At 50.3% G+C, this 13,806-nt stretch overlaps 1 protein-coding gene across 2 annotated transcripts; it reads left to right on the forward strand.

Moving 5' to 3' along the window:
- The first annotated feature begins 853 nt into the window (after nucleotides 1–853).
- Nucleotides 854–4,182, forward strand: tmem275a (transmembrane protein 275a). 2 transcript variants are annotated; one of them, XM_029132337.3, is made up of 2 exons: nucleotides 854–1,304; nucleotides 1,724–4,182. In XM_029132337.3, the coding sequence occupies exon 2, from the start codon at nucleotides 1,984–1,986 to the stop codon at nucleotides 2,584–2,586; it is 603 nt and encodes a 200-aa protein (XP_028988170.1). In that variant the 5' UTR covers nucleotides 854–1,304; nucleotides 1,724–1,983; the 3' UTR covers nucleotides 2,587–4,182. The 2 variants fall into 2 exon arrangements, with proteins under 2 accessions (XP_028988170.1, XP_028988171.1); XM_029132338.3 differs by lacking the exon at nucleotides 854–1,304 and adding an exon at nucleotides 1,319–1,507.
- Nucleotides 4,183–13,806: the final 9,624 nt, after the last annotated feature.

The raw sequence follows: 13,806 nt of genomic DNA on the forward strand, positions 1-13,806 counted from the left end.
GCAGCTCATCTCATCGTCGATGTTCTCAGCCTCAAATTAAAAACCATTATTGTCGTGTGTCGATGGGACCCTTCCACAGCTTGCAGTTATCATGAGACGGTCCAATGCGAGCGCATGCATGTGTACCGATCCACACATCCAGCACATTGTCAGCTGCACCCCCGCAGTGAAACGTAATACATTGATATTCAGGACAGCACAATCAGAAACGCTGCCGCTCTGGAAGTGGTGGGGAAGAACACTGTGATCTAACGAAAAAGTGTGACGTGCTTCATGCTGTAGATGGGACTGGGCAGCGGCATCCAGAGCCACGCTGACGATCAACCATTTGATTGTCAGGCCTTCAAAACACAATGCGTCTCCTCTCCCCCCGTGTGTGTGTGTGTGTGTGTGTGTGTTACATAAGCAAGAGATGTGTTACATATTTGAGAGACACATCAAAGCGATTTAAAAAACCCATCAGTCTAAATAGAGTTTCTCTCCTGCTGCTGCACACGATCTCCAGAGGCAAGTTCAATCAGGACACGTGTGTTGTCGCTGGCTGCATCGTTGAAAAAAACAACATGAACCGGTGTGCACACTTTGGGACACACGGGTCAGGTCCAAACCCCATTCAGCTGCTTCGTGAGGAACAAGCAGCACAGCATCTGGAAAAGTCAACACCTGGGAACATGACCTTTGTGCTACACCTTTATTACTGGGGTCATGATGAGATTCGTTTCATTAGGGGTGTAAATAATGTCAGCACCACACACACACACACACACACACACACACACACACACACACACACACACACACACACACACACACACAAATTGGAGGCGGGGGGCGTGATCCAGAGGTTCGCGGGAGACGCAAGATGATCTGCGCAACAGATCAAACGCCCAAATCACACGAATCCCCTGCGGCGGCTGCTCGCGGACGCCTGCCGTCTCATTCGCCGGATGACCCGTCAGGTGCACCGCGCACGCGCCCCGCTCCGCCTCACATCAGGAGCGGCGTCTGCGTGTCAGCCGAGAAGAAATGCCATCTCACCTAAGTGATCTTCCCGCTTCCCTCGGATTACCGAATCCTCGCCGGGTCCCGTCGTCGCACCTTGCGCCTCCGCGGCCGCTGATGGAACGACTGCCATGACTTGTGCCCTCGGGATCGTCAAGCTTCGAACGACAGCGGCGCGAGGACCGTTCGCCTGCTCTTTACGCGTCCTTTCAGCCTCTCAGTAATTACACCCGGTAATTAGGCTGAGCATCACGTGGACAACGCATCGATTAAACAATGAGCCGACCTTCACCGCGCCATAGGTAAGAGCGGTGTAACTGTCCGTCAGTGCGCGTTTGCATGTGCACCGAGTGATGGGCGGTTCGAGCCTAAACGTCTGTCTGTGACAGTCACAGCTGCCGCACGTTTATGACAAATATGCCTTCATCCTTCATCTTGTGTCCGGGAGGAAGGATGGAACAACTGCTTTGACCGCAACACCGGCTCACATTCTCACACAAATCAAGTAAATATGAATTATGGTTCTGATCATTCACGTTAAATTAGAGGATGTAATGTTCACAGTAGCCTGTAGGTCGTTGTGCTTCAGTTCCAGCAGCAAATCTATCATGAATTCATCATTTTTTTAAAATCAGGTTACGACAGAAGCCTTGTTCTTTTCTTGTGTGTTTCACTCCACTCTTACGTTTGAATGAGCTAAAAGTGCTTTCATTCTTTTCAGATTCCGTGAGTCGAGCGTCAGGCGTCACCACTGAGGATCTGCACCGTAAGTGCCGTTTGAAATCCCCTTTCCCGACACGGTGACGCCAGTGAACAGTGTGATGAGTGCGCGCGCTGACCCGCTGTCTGAGACTCCGCTTCAGTCGGCGAACGCGGCTCATTCGGAAACCGCCATGAGGACGAGTTGGGAGTGAAGCGCCCGGAGATCCAATAATACAAAGAGACAAGGACGGAGCCGGAGCCGGGGGGGGGGGGGGCGACATGGTCATCACGGACAGAACCGCTGGCACCCCTCCGCCCAAAAAGGAGCCCCAGAAGAAGAAGCGGCGGACGTCGCGCCCCCACGGCCTCCCGTCGCCCGCGCTCTGCTGCGCCTGCGGCCTGTGCATCATGCTGGCCGGCCTCAACATCACGCTGGTGGGCGCGTTCGCCTTCAGCACGCTGGTGCCCTCCGCCAACCCCCCCATCGTCATCGGACCCGTCCTCCTGCTGGTGGCCTTCTCCTTCTTCGGGGCGTGCTGCGTGTGCAGCCGCCTCCCGCCGCCGCGCAGCGCGTGCCGCTCCAAGGCGGGGGGCGGCGGCGGCGGCGGCGGCGCGGGGCTGATGGGGCGGGGGGCGGCGTTCGAGATAGAGACCAGCGAGCACACGCTGCAGGACACCACGGCGGTGCAGCTCAGCCCCACGTCGTCGCCCGGCTCGTCCCGGGCGTCCGGCCCAGAGGCGGAGGCCCCGGACCCCTGCGGGCTCTTCGGCGCCGACACCAACGGGCCCCGCTGCGTCTCCGCCGCCGCCGTCTACTCGGCCTTGGCGGCGGCGGGGGAGGAGGTGAGGCTCAGCCTCCCGCGCGAGGAGGCGCCCACCTAGCGGCAGCAGCTCCTCCGAGGCCGTGTACATATCCCACTGAGCTGCGAGTGCCATGGTTCTGACGGAGTCCAGTCCGTCGCCGTATGCCGAGTTCCCTAACTGCTCATTAGCACGCGAACCCACTGCAAGTGTTGTGGGCCGTCGAACACCTACCTCGCTCGCGCTGTTTCCCTGCAGGCCGTCGTTTTTGCCGCGGGGCATCATGAACGTGTGCGGAACCGTGCGCTCGGGCATTCGTCTCTGCCTCTCCGGGGTCACGGGAGCCTCAGCAGGGACCGGGGGAGCGCTCCTTCAGAGATGCCATTGTGGATTTGTCACAAAACTAATTCCGACTTCGTATCAAAGGTCGGCAGAGGAAAAAAAAAAGTGTACAGGTATTTCTGTGGCGACGTTTGGCATTTCGTCTGTTGTTCTCAGTGAGGATTGAGATTAAATTGTGCTATTTTGGCGAGCGACTGCACACTAATATACATCTCTACTGCCACTTTTACTGTACTTACTGTTTTTTTATTTTTGTATGTGAGGCCATATTTCCATGTAACCGTGTGCAGTGTTGACTGGTGGAAACATCACCCGTGTACTTTCACACACTTTTCGCTTCACAACACAACACTAACACTGTGAATATCGTCTCTCCTGACTCCTCGACTTCACGTGTACATTTTTACTGATGCCACTTGTTTCTGGACTTAATCTCAAAGCTTCTTATGCAGCTTTGCTCGTGGGCCTGGTGAAATGGAACCTCGTCGACAGAAGAGCACTGCATCCAGAAGCTGAACTCCCAGTGGATGTTAGCACAAAGTCAGCTTTTTACTGGTCTGTGTCTGATGTGACGACATTTATTCAGCAACTATTAATCTACACTGCGCCTGAAATAATAAGAAAAAGCCAAGACAGACTCTAGATACAATATCTCCATCACTGTGATGTCTTCTTGTTGTAGACCCGACTAGTCAAAAACACTGATTTCCTTTGAAAGCAAAGTTGCCTTAGACTGAGAAATCAGGATTATATTAATGAGGGCTATATAAAAGGGCAGAACAGCATTTTTATTCCATGAAAAAAAAACCTTGATAGGTTGCAGTTTTTCAAACAACACAACAAATGCATGCAAATGATTTATAAATGTATTGGAGGGCGAACTCCTACACAAACAGGCAGCCATGTTTGCATGCTCAGAGAAGTGGAAACAACCTTTGGTGAACCACCGGTGTTATTTCTGTATTTTCCTTTTAGTGTAGCACTTGTGTGAAAATCTTTAAAAGAAAAAAACAAGAAAAGATTATTTTTGTCTTTTATTTTGAAATGAACCAACCCAAATGTGAAGAAGACATAAATAAAAAGGCACTTTCAGTAGAATGTGAGGTTGCTTTGTGAGTGTGCTTGAAAAAAAAAATTAAAATCCAACTGTTTTTGAATATTTGACTTTATATATAGTGATGGAGTTGAGCACAGTGAGTGAATTTATTTTTGATTATATCTAAAGTACCAAATGTGTGAAAAGACTCTTTCCAGGGCATCAGGGTGTGAATTGCTGTATGTTGTATGTTCCAGGTCGGTGATATTCAGAAATAAATGTTGGCTCATGTCCACATGTTCCGTGTTCACTACCTGATGGTTTCAACCCACCACCTTTGCTATGACGAACATCTGCCCCTAAACACGTCGCAGTAAGAATTGCAGTACAGAACCAGTAGCAGCTCCGTCTGGCTCCACTGGCAGCGTTCACGCGTGAACACTAGATGGCGCCAAAGACAAATGAATGTCTTCCAGCTGAAGTTACATAAAACCTCGCAGCCTGTTCGTTTATTAAACCAGTAGATGTCAGTACCTCACCACAAGCCTCTCTTGACCATCCTTTATTCGACCATTGTGTGATTTTGATGATTCTGCAAACATCAAACACATTATAGGTGTCCTAAATCATTATAAATGTTTTTGTTGCAGCCTCATTATCACAGCATTGTTCATGTTCTGCTTCAGGAGGTTTTCACGTCTCTGCATGACAGCACTTGTTGTTGGTTAATCTCAGCTGATAACGCTAATTACATCAGGGTTGTTTGAGGTGTTCTGAATATGCGGGATGCTGATAAAGCCGGTGTCCTACAGTCGCCGGTGAAGATGAACTTATCTCCTATTCAACTTGCTTGTTTATATCCAGGGAGTCAAAGTACAACCGACAGTGTTTTGGGTGCATTTATTCATGAAATTGTGCCGTGGTGCCGAGAGAGGAGGAGGCGAAACACTGTCATAAGAGTCTGAGGAGCAGATGGAGGCTTGATGCTGGTGACTGCTACTGTTTGAGCCAGGAGGGGATCTCGGCCAAGACACTGAGGCTGTCAAACCCTGGCAGCATTTAATGGGATTTTCTGGGATCATTCTTGCAGCAGATAATATTTTGAGAAAGCACGAAAACTACTGAAGCACTAGTCCGCTGAACCTCTCCTCCTCCATCTCCACCTTTCAACTGCTTCCAGGTTCATGTTACATAAAACATTTCCCATTTCCTGCTTCTTTGCCTACTGGCCGTGACTAAGGAGGCTCATAAAACATATGAAATGTTGAGCCAGCTGGAGACGGGAGGAATGGCTGCCTCTCGGAGACAAACAGGTTTGTAGGTAAGCTGCGCCCCGAGGAGAACATTTACATGTTTATACTACTGGAGGGCAAAGGTCAGGAGGAGAGGTCACGGTTTAGAGCACAAGTTTGGCTTACTTGTCGCAAAAACAGCAGCCATATGGGAATCAACCTTTGACCTTTGAACCTTTATGCACCGCACGGAATCCACTTTTATAAGCAGGTAAAGTGGAAAAAAAACAATTTCCCTCAGTCTTTTCATTCCATTCGGCAAAAACATTTTAAAGGGACAGTAGTATTTCTTTTATAGACTTTTATAATATGTTGTATGATTCATGCAGGAATCAAACTGCAGCCGACACTGAGACAAAACGTCCCTGTTGCTAAAATACAGCAGAGACGAGAGGAGCGCTTGTGAAGTGTCTTCTCGTTTGTTACGCTGAGAGCTGAACGCCGCTGCAGCCACACACACACACACACACACACACACACACACACACACACGCACGCGCGCGGGCGCACGCTCACACCTGCAATCACAGGCGTCCCATCCGCTCCAAACCGGAGCGCGGCGGATCGTGGCGCCGGCCTCGCGTGTTCCAGCGTGGACGGCGCGGGAGCGCTCGGTTGAATGAGTCGGCGGGGGGGGGGGGGGGGAGTGGGTGTAATCAAGCTGAAAAGATTAGGGGAAGACGAGCTGCTGAGGATGTATGAGAGCAGACACTGGTTATATAACCCTAACCCAGTTCACTCCGCTTCCAAAGACTGGGACGGAGGGGGATTCACTGGAGATGCGTCCTTACGTTTCCACTCATTCCCCGGGCGGTTTGTTCTGCGTGTGCCGCTCTCGTGTTCTTATTCAAACACGGCTCATCCAGGTCCGCAGGAGCCTGGAATTGTCATGATAAAAGCGCCCGGCTCGTTACACGTGCAACAAAACGCCGACGGCTCGACTTCGGTTGCGGCTTTGTGGTTTGCGGGTCTGTGATGGGAACAGTGTGAGGGCCGCATGTTTAAGAAAGCACCTGGAATTTGATCAAAATCAATGGGGGTCCTGATCTTAATGCCGCAGTGCTCCGCATACTAATGGCCGCCGACAATGGGCCCCCCCCCATTCTTAACTCCTCCATTCACGCCGGGTAAATGGCAGTTTATCCGAGCGGCCGGCGTGTTGCGTAACCTCTATACGCAGGGCCCCGCGAGGAGGAAACACACGGCGGCGCGCGGGGACAGAATCCCAGGGCAGTTCCAGGAACCGCGTGACCACCAGGGCTTCGGAGCCATCGATGGCGCGGTTCTGCCCGGCCATTAACCAAACGGGTCGATGGCGCTCCCGGGCCGCTCCAACGCCCGCGCGCCGGGGGGTCAAAGTTGGGAGTCGGGTCCGCTCCTCTTCCCGCTCCGCCGCACGTTTCGGACCGGAGGCCCTATCGCGTCGATACCACTGTTTAATCAAGCAAATCAATAGACGCGCTCAAAATAGAGCTGTGGTGAGGCAACGTTTATCAGACACTAGTAGCCAAACACTCGACCCGTGAGGCCTCGAGGCCGGAGGGATGAGCCGCGCGTGTAGTATTGTCGCGCGTCACGCCTTAATACCGCACGCTCAGGTGGCTGATGAACGGATTACGGCCGATGGGACAGCTGCGTTCCGCGGCTGCGGAACATCTCGCATTAGGGAGCCCTGCAGAACGAGCGGGTTCGTAAACAACGTGCGGTTCCCCCGAGCTCCAGCAGAGGTCCCCGTTCCTCAAAGAACCACCGGGTTCTGCGGCAGACTGCCTCAGACCGGTTCGCAACGCCTCGCTCTGAATTGCTGAAGTTACTGCTCCGCTCATCGCTTTGTGAAGCCCCGTCTAATTGTTTTACGCCGCTGAACTCGCACACAGGGAACTCCCGTGACGCCTTATTACGGGGCAGGCAATCACCCGCTTTACAGCGCTCTGCAAATTGGAGTCGCTGCACTGTGCTGACCTGTCTGCTCACGCTGTAATCCCGAGATAAAGGTCTCATATGTGGGTTATGTGGAAAGGATGATGGGCAGTTTTGTGGTAGTGATGCAATGAAGACCTGGATTTTAGCAGCTCCGAGCTCCTTGTGTCTGACTTTTAAAGTCAGAATAACTCTCTGACATTGTGAATGAACCTTTTCGCTGGCAGACACTGGCCACCTGTGGACGAGAGGAGCCCGGCAGGGGCTCATTACCATCCACGGACACTCCGAGAGTCCTTTAGAAAGAAATCAAAGAGCGATGCTTTACACTTTAATGGCTTTCCCACAGTGGCCCTCCAGAACAACAGCCCCCCCCCCCCCCCAAAAAAAAATTGCTGTTCCCTGGCCGAGACTGGAGGAGAGACCCCACCGCTCACCAGAGGAAGGGAAATACTGAGTCCACTGTTTGTCCACTCAGCAAGGCCAGCCAACGGGGGGGGGGGGGCATAATCAGGTCTTTATGTGATAGGGGACAGCCTCAGTATTGTCCCTGCAGCCCCCCTCCCTCATTGTTCCTCTGGATCGAACACATGGTCACGTTGAGACACCCTCGCAGTCCAAACTAGGGTTCGTGCGTCTACTTCCCTAAACAAATCCCGACCCACAGCCAGTGAACGTCTGCTTTAAAGCAAACAGATGAGGCAACGTGTGCTATCACATGCAGTTTATTAACAGTATTTTCCAGGTACTTGTTCTTGTTTAGATGTTCTGTTGGCCGGTTTATAAAAGGAACGATCCCGGGCTACGATTCAAGTCACATGGCCGCGATCTCCCTCCACAGAAAGTCTCATTTACCGGAGCCGAACAAACACACAGCGACATGTGAGACGTTTATTTGCTGCAGGTGACCTGATGCACGCGAACAGAAACAGAAAGTCAACAGTTGCACCGAACGTTCACTTGAATCGCTCGGCTCCACGAAGCACAGGCTTTCTGGGATGCTCCTGATGGAACCAGATGAGGTGGAGTGTGCAGGGTCGCTGTCTTCCTCCGTCCTCATCTCCAGAGAGTGTGAAAATAGATTATTACATTGCTGCCAAAAATAGCTTTAATGAAATCATTAAAACACGTGGAGAGCGCTGGGAATGTTTCCACTGATGTCACGCGTTTCCTCTAAAATATGCAAAATCGTATCACTGGCAAGAACATTGGTACGTTCGTTTGTGAGCTCGCTCAGTGGCGTCAGTGAATAAACAGACATGAGACGTTGCTGTAAATTCCGACAAAAGGCTTCTTCGAACTCTTACTGCGATCGTAATTGTCCCAGTCAGCCAATAAAACAGGCATAGGATGTAGGACAAACTAAAACCAACTTTGTCAGCTTTACCTTTTGACAAGTGCTCGCTCCTCTTTTGCCGCATCAGCAGAATCTTCACTTCTACTGTCATAACTGATTTGAGCAGGGGTCAAGGTTGAACGAGGCCGCATTTGGTGAATAATTCTCCCCCGGCTCTAAGGTGGATGTGTGACACATGCATCTTATCCAGTATGCGAGCTGCACCATTTCACTCTATATTCTACAGTATTTGGTTTTGTAAGAGCGTGAATCACACATGTGCCTCTGCGCTGACCCTCCGCTCGCGCACAGTTCAGTAAGTGAGTGGGCGCCTCATAAAGCTCTAGTAAACACGTCTCAGCTGTTTGTATCACACCACCAGCAGAGGCTGTGGTTACGGGGCAGAAAGGTACAAGAGGTGATTATTATCTGAGGCGCGAAACCGGAGCGGAGCCGTCATTGTGCTGCTCCCGTAGAAGCACCTCCCAGGCGCCGAACAAAAGCTCAGCGCTCGGATTACGCGGGTTCATGTGTGAGGCAGAGGAAGAAAGACAGGAACCCACTAAAACCGCTAATAAGGCTTGAGAACGTGGAACTGAAACTGAACAAAAACAGCCTCGTGACACAGAGATGACCTGGTTTCATGTTTTCATTTGGATCCATCCCCATCATTCATAACAGTGGTGTTAGTCAGTGCGGTGCCGGTCCGAGGCCGACGTTTGCGGCTGCGAGCTAACGAGCGCTCGGCTCAAAGGGAATGAAACGGTCAGGCGACACCAGAAACAGCTGTTTCCTTGACTTTCCCTGAGTCATGGCTGTTGACACAGCTGAGTCATGAAGAACAGAGTCCCTTCCCTACACATTCTGCTTACTTAGACGTCTGAGACGGAGACTCTACGCGCTTTTGTGCGTCATTGCAGCAAACGTGGACGCTTGGCGAAGGAGGAACGTGGACGGGTTCCAGTCTGAGGCTGTGGATGTTGAGCCGGTCCGGTGTCTGTGTCGGTGTTGGTGTATGTGAAATAACCAGATTTGTGGTTATCATCTGTCCACATGTGCAGAGTGACTCCCTGAAGCTGTGAGTCAACAGGATCCCCAGCCACAGACTATTAATGCAATGAGGAGTGAATGTTGATTTTGCAGAAGAAGGCAAACGTGCATCCTATTGTTGCTTATATAGTTATATATATAGTTATTTGTAAGGAGTGCTTTTAAAGGTCTGTGGCACAAAGCCGCGGTATCGTTTGCCCGCTGAGCTCAGAGGCTCAGTCAGACGCTGGGATAATTGCGCCCGCTGTTCGTGTCACTCGCCCTGTGATTGGCATATGGTCGGCCGTGTGACGCAGACAGCGTGAGGGTGAGATCAGCGTAATCAAAGGAGCAATAAAGAGGGAGCGCTTTCACCCGGCCGGGCCATGAATGGCTCCTGTCACCTCACCTTCACATCTGGGCCTCCTTTGGCAAATAGTGCAACATGAGGATGTAAAATCATTTAGACGAACGACATCCCTTTATCAGCTATATACATATATATATATGTAAACTCTGTACTGGGCAGAAGAGAACTTTAAAAACAGTGTGATTTGTGCAAATTACTGGATGCAGATTACGTGTTTCTGGCTGATTCTGGTAGGATTCAGTGAAACAGGACGGAGGCGTTCTTAGTTCAGACGAGCGTGTGCTGGGGCTTGGCACAGGAAAAGGAACTTGGTGTGTTTTTAAAGGCCTTCAAAGAGTTAATCCTCCACCAGGCCGCACAAACAGCCCAACAATAAACCTTGTACGGGACGCTGATGTGCTGCTGCAGCACGTAGTGGCCCCCACATCCGTTTCTTCCTTAAATCGGGATTTGGGGACGTCGTTTTCTGGGTTTTACCCGCGCTCTACCTGCTTCCTGAGGCTTACCGCCATCAGCTGCTCGTTGCACCACGAGCTCAGCGGCCCCAACAATGACCCAGCTTTGTTCTGCCCGTCCCTCTCAGGTGTTGCAGAACATGGGGGGGGGGGGGGCTGTGTTAACAGGTCAGTGGAGGTGTAATGAGCCCCGCATCACCAGCTCACATGTTCACGTTTGCTTGTGCTGCGTTCACTCGGCCACCGGAGCTCAGCGCTTGCAGCTCGCCGGACCCGTTGCTGTGTTTGAAGGTTGAAAGAGGCTTTAGCCACTCGTCTAATAATGGAGCCATTGAGACTCGAAGGGGCTTTCGAACACACGGAACTCGCCGTGAACGTTGGAGCCCCTCTTACGTAAACAGCCGCACAGCGAGGCCGGCTCTAATTATCATACAGCCACAAACAATGGGCTTCCGAGCTGAATTTCACGGTGTCCGAGCTGGTTTGGACCCGGTCTTGTTGATGGGTTTGGACCTTTAGTGACGTCTGCCCGACTTTCACCGCAGTGAGATAGGATCTAGTGTTACAGTAACAAACGATGACAGATCGTCTAGTCAGTTATTGATCACACGTTCATGTGCTGTTTATTTTAACCCCAACTTCTGCTCGACCCTTTGACATATCAGCTAAGGTCAAAGGTCATTCCCAAACAGGATTACAGTTAAAGGTCATGGTACTTATGTAGCGCAGAGGTGCACAGAAACAAATGCAAATTCATGTATCAGCGCTGTAGCGTTGGACTTTGACTGACAAAACAATTTCAATATCTACCTTAAATGTGATAATTTGATCACAGATAAATGGAAGCTGTGGTCTGTTTATAATCACCACAACCTGAAAATAAAAGGAGACTGAATAAACAGCTAAATGATAAAAAAAAAAGTCTTTATTTAGCAGAGATCGTTTTTCCACTGTAGAAAGGAGGAAACCTGGTGATAACCCTGACAAAGTTCAGACCCTCGCCCCACAGAGCCGGGTAAACTTTAACCTGATTGTGACTTCTGCTGAAGAGACCCCCCCCCCAGCTCTGGAAACACGAAGCGGCTGCTTGCTGCCTTTGTGTTTAAGCTTTAATTGAGAAGGCTCAGCTGAACGTCTTTGTCGGGGCTGCACTGTAGCAGGAAAGGCTAAATAATGGAGCTTTCAGACTTCCACCCGAGGGACGAACAATCACATTCTCCCGACCTGATTGGGATCAGGTCCTGCCGGGTGATGTTACACGAACGCGCCGCTGCGTGCCAGCTAAATGAATTGAATTGATGTCGCGGGACAATTCCTGTTTTATCCCACTGTCCCTCTTGACAAATCCCGCTCCGCAGTTCTCCGGTACCAGTTCCCACGGTACAGTGGGACACGATGTGCCGCTGGTGATGTAAGAGAGCGGCCTCCGCGTGGGTTCAATGAAACGATTACACGTGGGACGTTAACCTGTGGAAAAAAGCAGCTCCGCCTTTTTAAAGCGCCACAGTGAGGGTTCGGACCAATGCTGAGGCTTTAATGGGTGCAAACGAATGATCCTCTGTAGGGAAGCAAAAGAAAAACAAAACAAAGCAGATGTGAAAATGGAGGAGGAAGTTGGTCCAGACGAGGAGGCTGAACTAGGGTCACCAGGTTTACACTGATTTCTTGAATTTAAGCGTTGTCATCAACAAAGCCACTCTATCACACACCCGTTGTGTATGTGGAATCAGATGTGTGTATTTTTACATGCCATACTGTAGCACTGTGTGACCTCACTGAGCCTTGGGGCCGTCCCCCCGCAGCAGAGGCCCTTCTCCGGTGGCCACTGGAGGGCAATCCCTAGCTTCAGTTCACACCACTTCCACTTCAAAGTGTGCTCATCTCTGATTAAAGTTAAACACAAACATCTTTTTTGTGTTTTTTTCTCTGGATTTCTCTGTAGGAAAAGACACCATGTGTGCTGCACAGTGGCAAACAGCTGTTAACGTGCTGAAGCTTAGTCAGATGGAAACCAATGATTTGGTGATTTACATCAGTCAGCCCAACCAGCCCACTGCACCTAACAGACACATTACTGTGGCTGTTTCTAAAATGAGAGATGAATTCAGGCGAGTTCGAAGAATTAGTTTGATAACGTGAACCACTTGCAGTGAGTTGCTCCCTTTTACTGTTTTATCATGTTCTGGAGAATCAGCAAGATAGCAGCACGGTGCACTTTTCCATTTGTGTGCTTAGAACATTATGATCCTATACTGACTTGTGCCTCAGAATGACTAAATGCTCTGCATCTCGTTGCAAATCCGCATTCAGATCCTTTGAAATACAGACGGGGGTCACAGGTCAAAACAAAACCGCCACTCTCAAACTTTACATCTTCACAAAAGCGGCCGTTGGATTGACATACTGTAATAATACTAACAATTACTGCCAGCGAGGCTTTTAGCCAGCTGGCACGGCCAGTCCTCATAACAAGAGCCCTTCTTCCTTGTGCGATGTTATGGAGATGTCCTGGTGAGACAGCAACAAGTCTGCAGGTGCAACAACAAAACAGCGTCTATGGGAAGAACGCGGACGTCTGATAAGCTCCGGCTCTTCCTTAATGGAAAGGCTCTAATAACGGTTAGAAACCGATGCTCTGCTGAGCTTCCTTCAACGGCTTGAACAAGTAGAGTTACAGGTCCCCGTCTCCTTCCAACGTTGTTTGAGGTTGAACATCTCTGGGAGAGATTACTCACCCTGTAATCTCAGCTGTTTCACCTTGGCGCTGACGTGGATCGTCTAGTAGAGCCTGCTACTCTCACAGCGATTATCACAGTCATACGCTATTATTATTTTTTTTACTTTGCCAAGACTGACCCTGAATCTGTGCACAGTGTCAAGGTGAGCGCTTCACTGGTGGGAACAGTGTGTGATGATGGTTTACTTAGCATTAAGCGCTAGCCTGGTGCTCGTTAACGTTAAAAACACACCAGCCAGTGCCTCGAACGCTCCTGGGAGTTCTGGCGTTGCTGTCAGGTTGCCGTGGAAACGCGAGAAAGTCAGCGCACATCCGCCTGTAAAACAGCCCGTTCTCGTTATGCTGACAGAATGGAACTAATCCAAACATGAAAGGCAAAGAAACAGCAAAGGTTTTGTGTTCTTATGAAAGTTACTGTTGTTTCTCTGTAGCTTATTCATATTTGTTGTTACAGGTTTGTTGAGTTGGAGTTAAGTGTGTTTTGTCAAATCAGCAAACATGCGCGAACATTTTATTTGTCCACGTACTCACGTTTTATCTTTAATACTACAAAATTCTTCTATTATTTTGAAATGAGAATATTTCTGAAGATGTATCACTTTTGCGGTGACGGGGGTTTGATGCACAAAAGCAGCTGTGTGAGTTGTTGCTTCACATCTGTGTCTGTCTGGCCTCTCCACACACGCTGTGACACATGTTCTCCCTGGGGACCAGACGTGCATCTGTCCAATCACTGGTCCCTCAGCCTGCTGCTGCTCCGTGGCCTCTCTGGAACCTCTGCGTC

Source organism: Betta splendens, chromosome 17 (assembly GCF_900634795.4).
Source record: "Betta splendens chromosome 17, fBetSpl5.4, whole genome shotgun sequence".
NCBI classification, from domain to species: Eukaryota; Metazoa; Chordata; class Actinopteri; order Anabantiformes; family Osphronemidae; genus Betta; species Betta splendens.

Excerpts from the sequence above, each read along its gene's own strand:
- tmem275a (XM_029132337.3), top strand. The coding sequence starts at position 1,984 with ATGGTCATCACGGACAGAACCGCTGGCACCCCTCCGCCCAAAAAGGAG.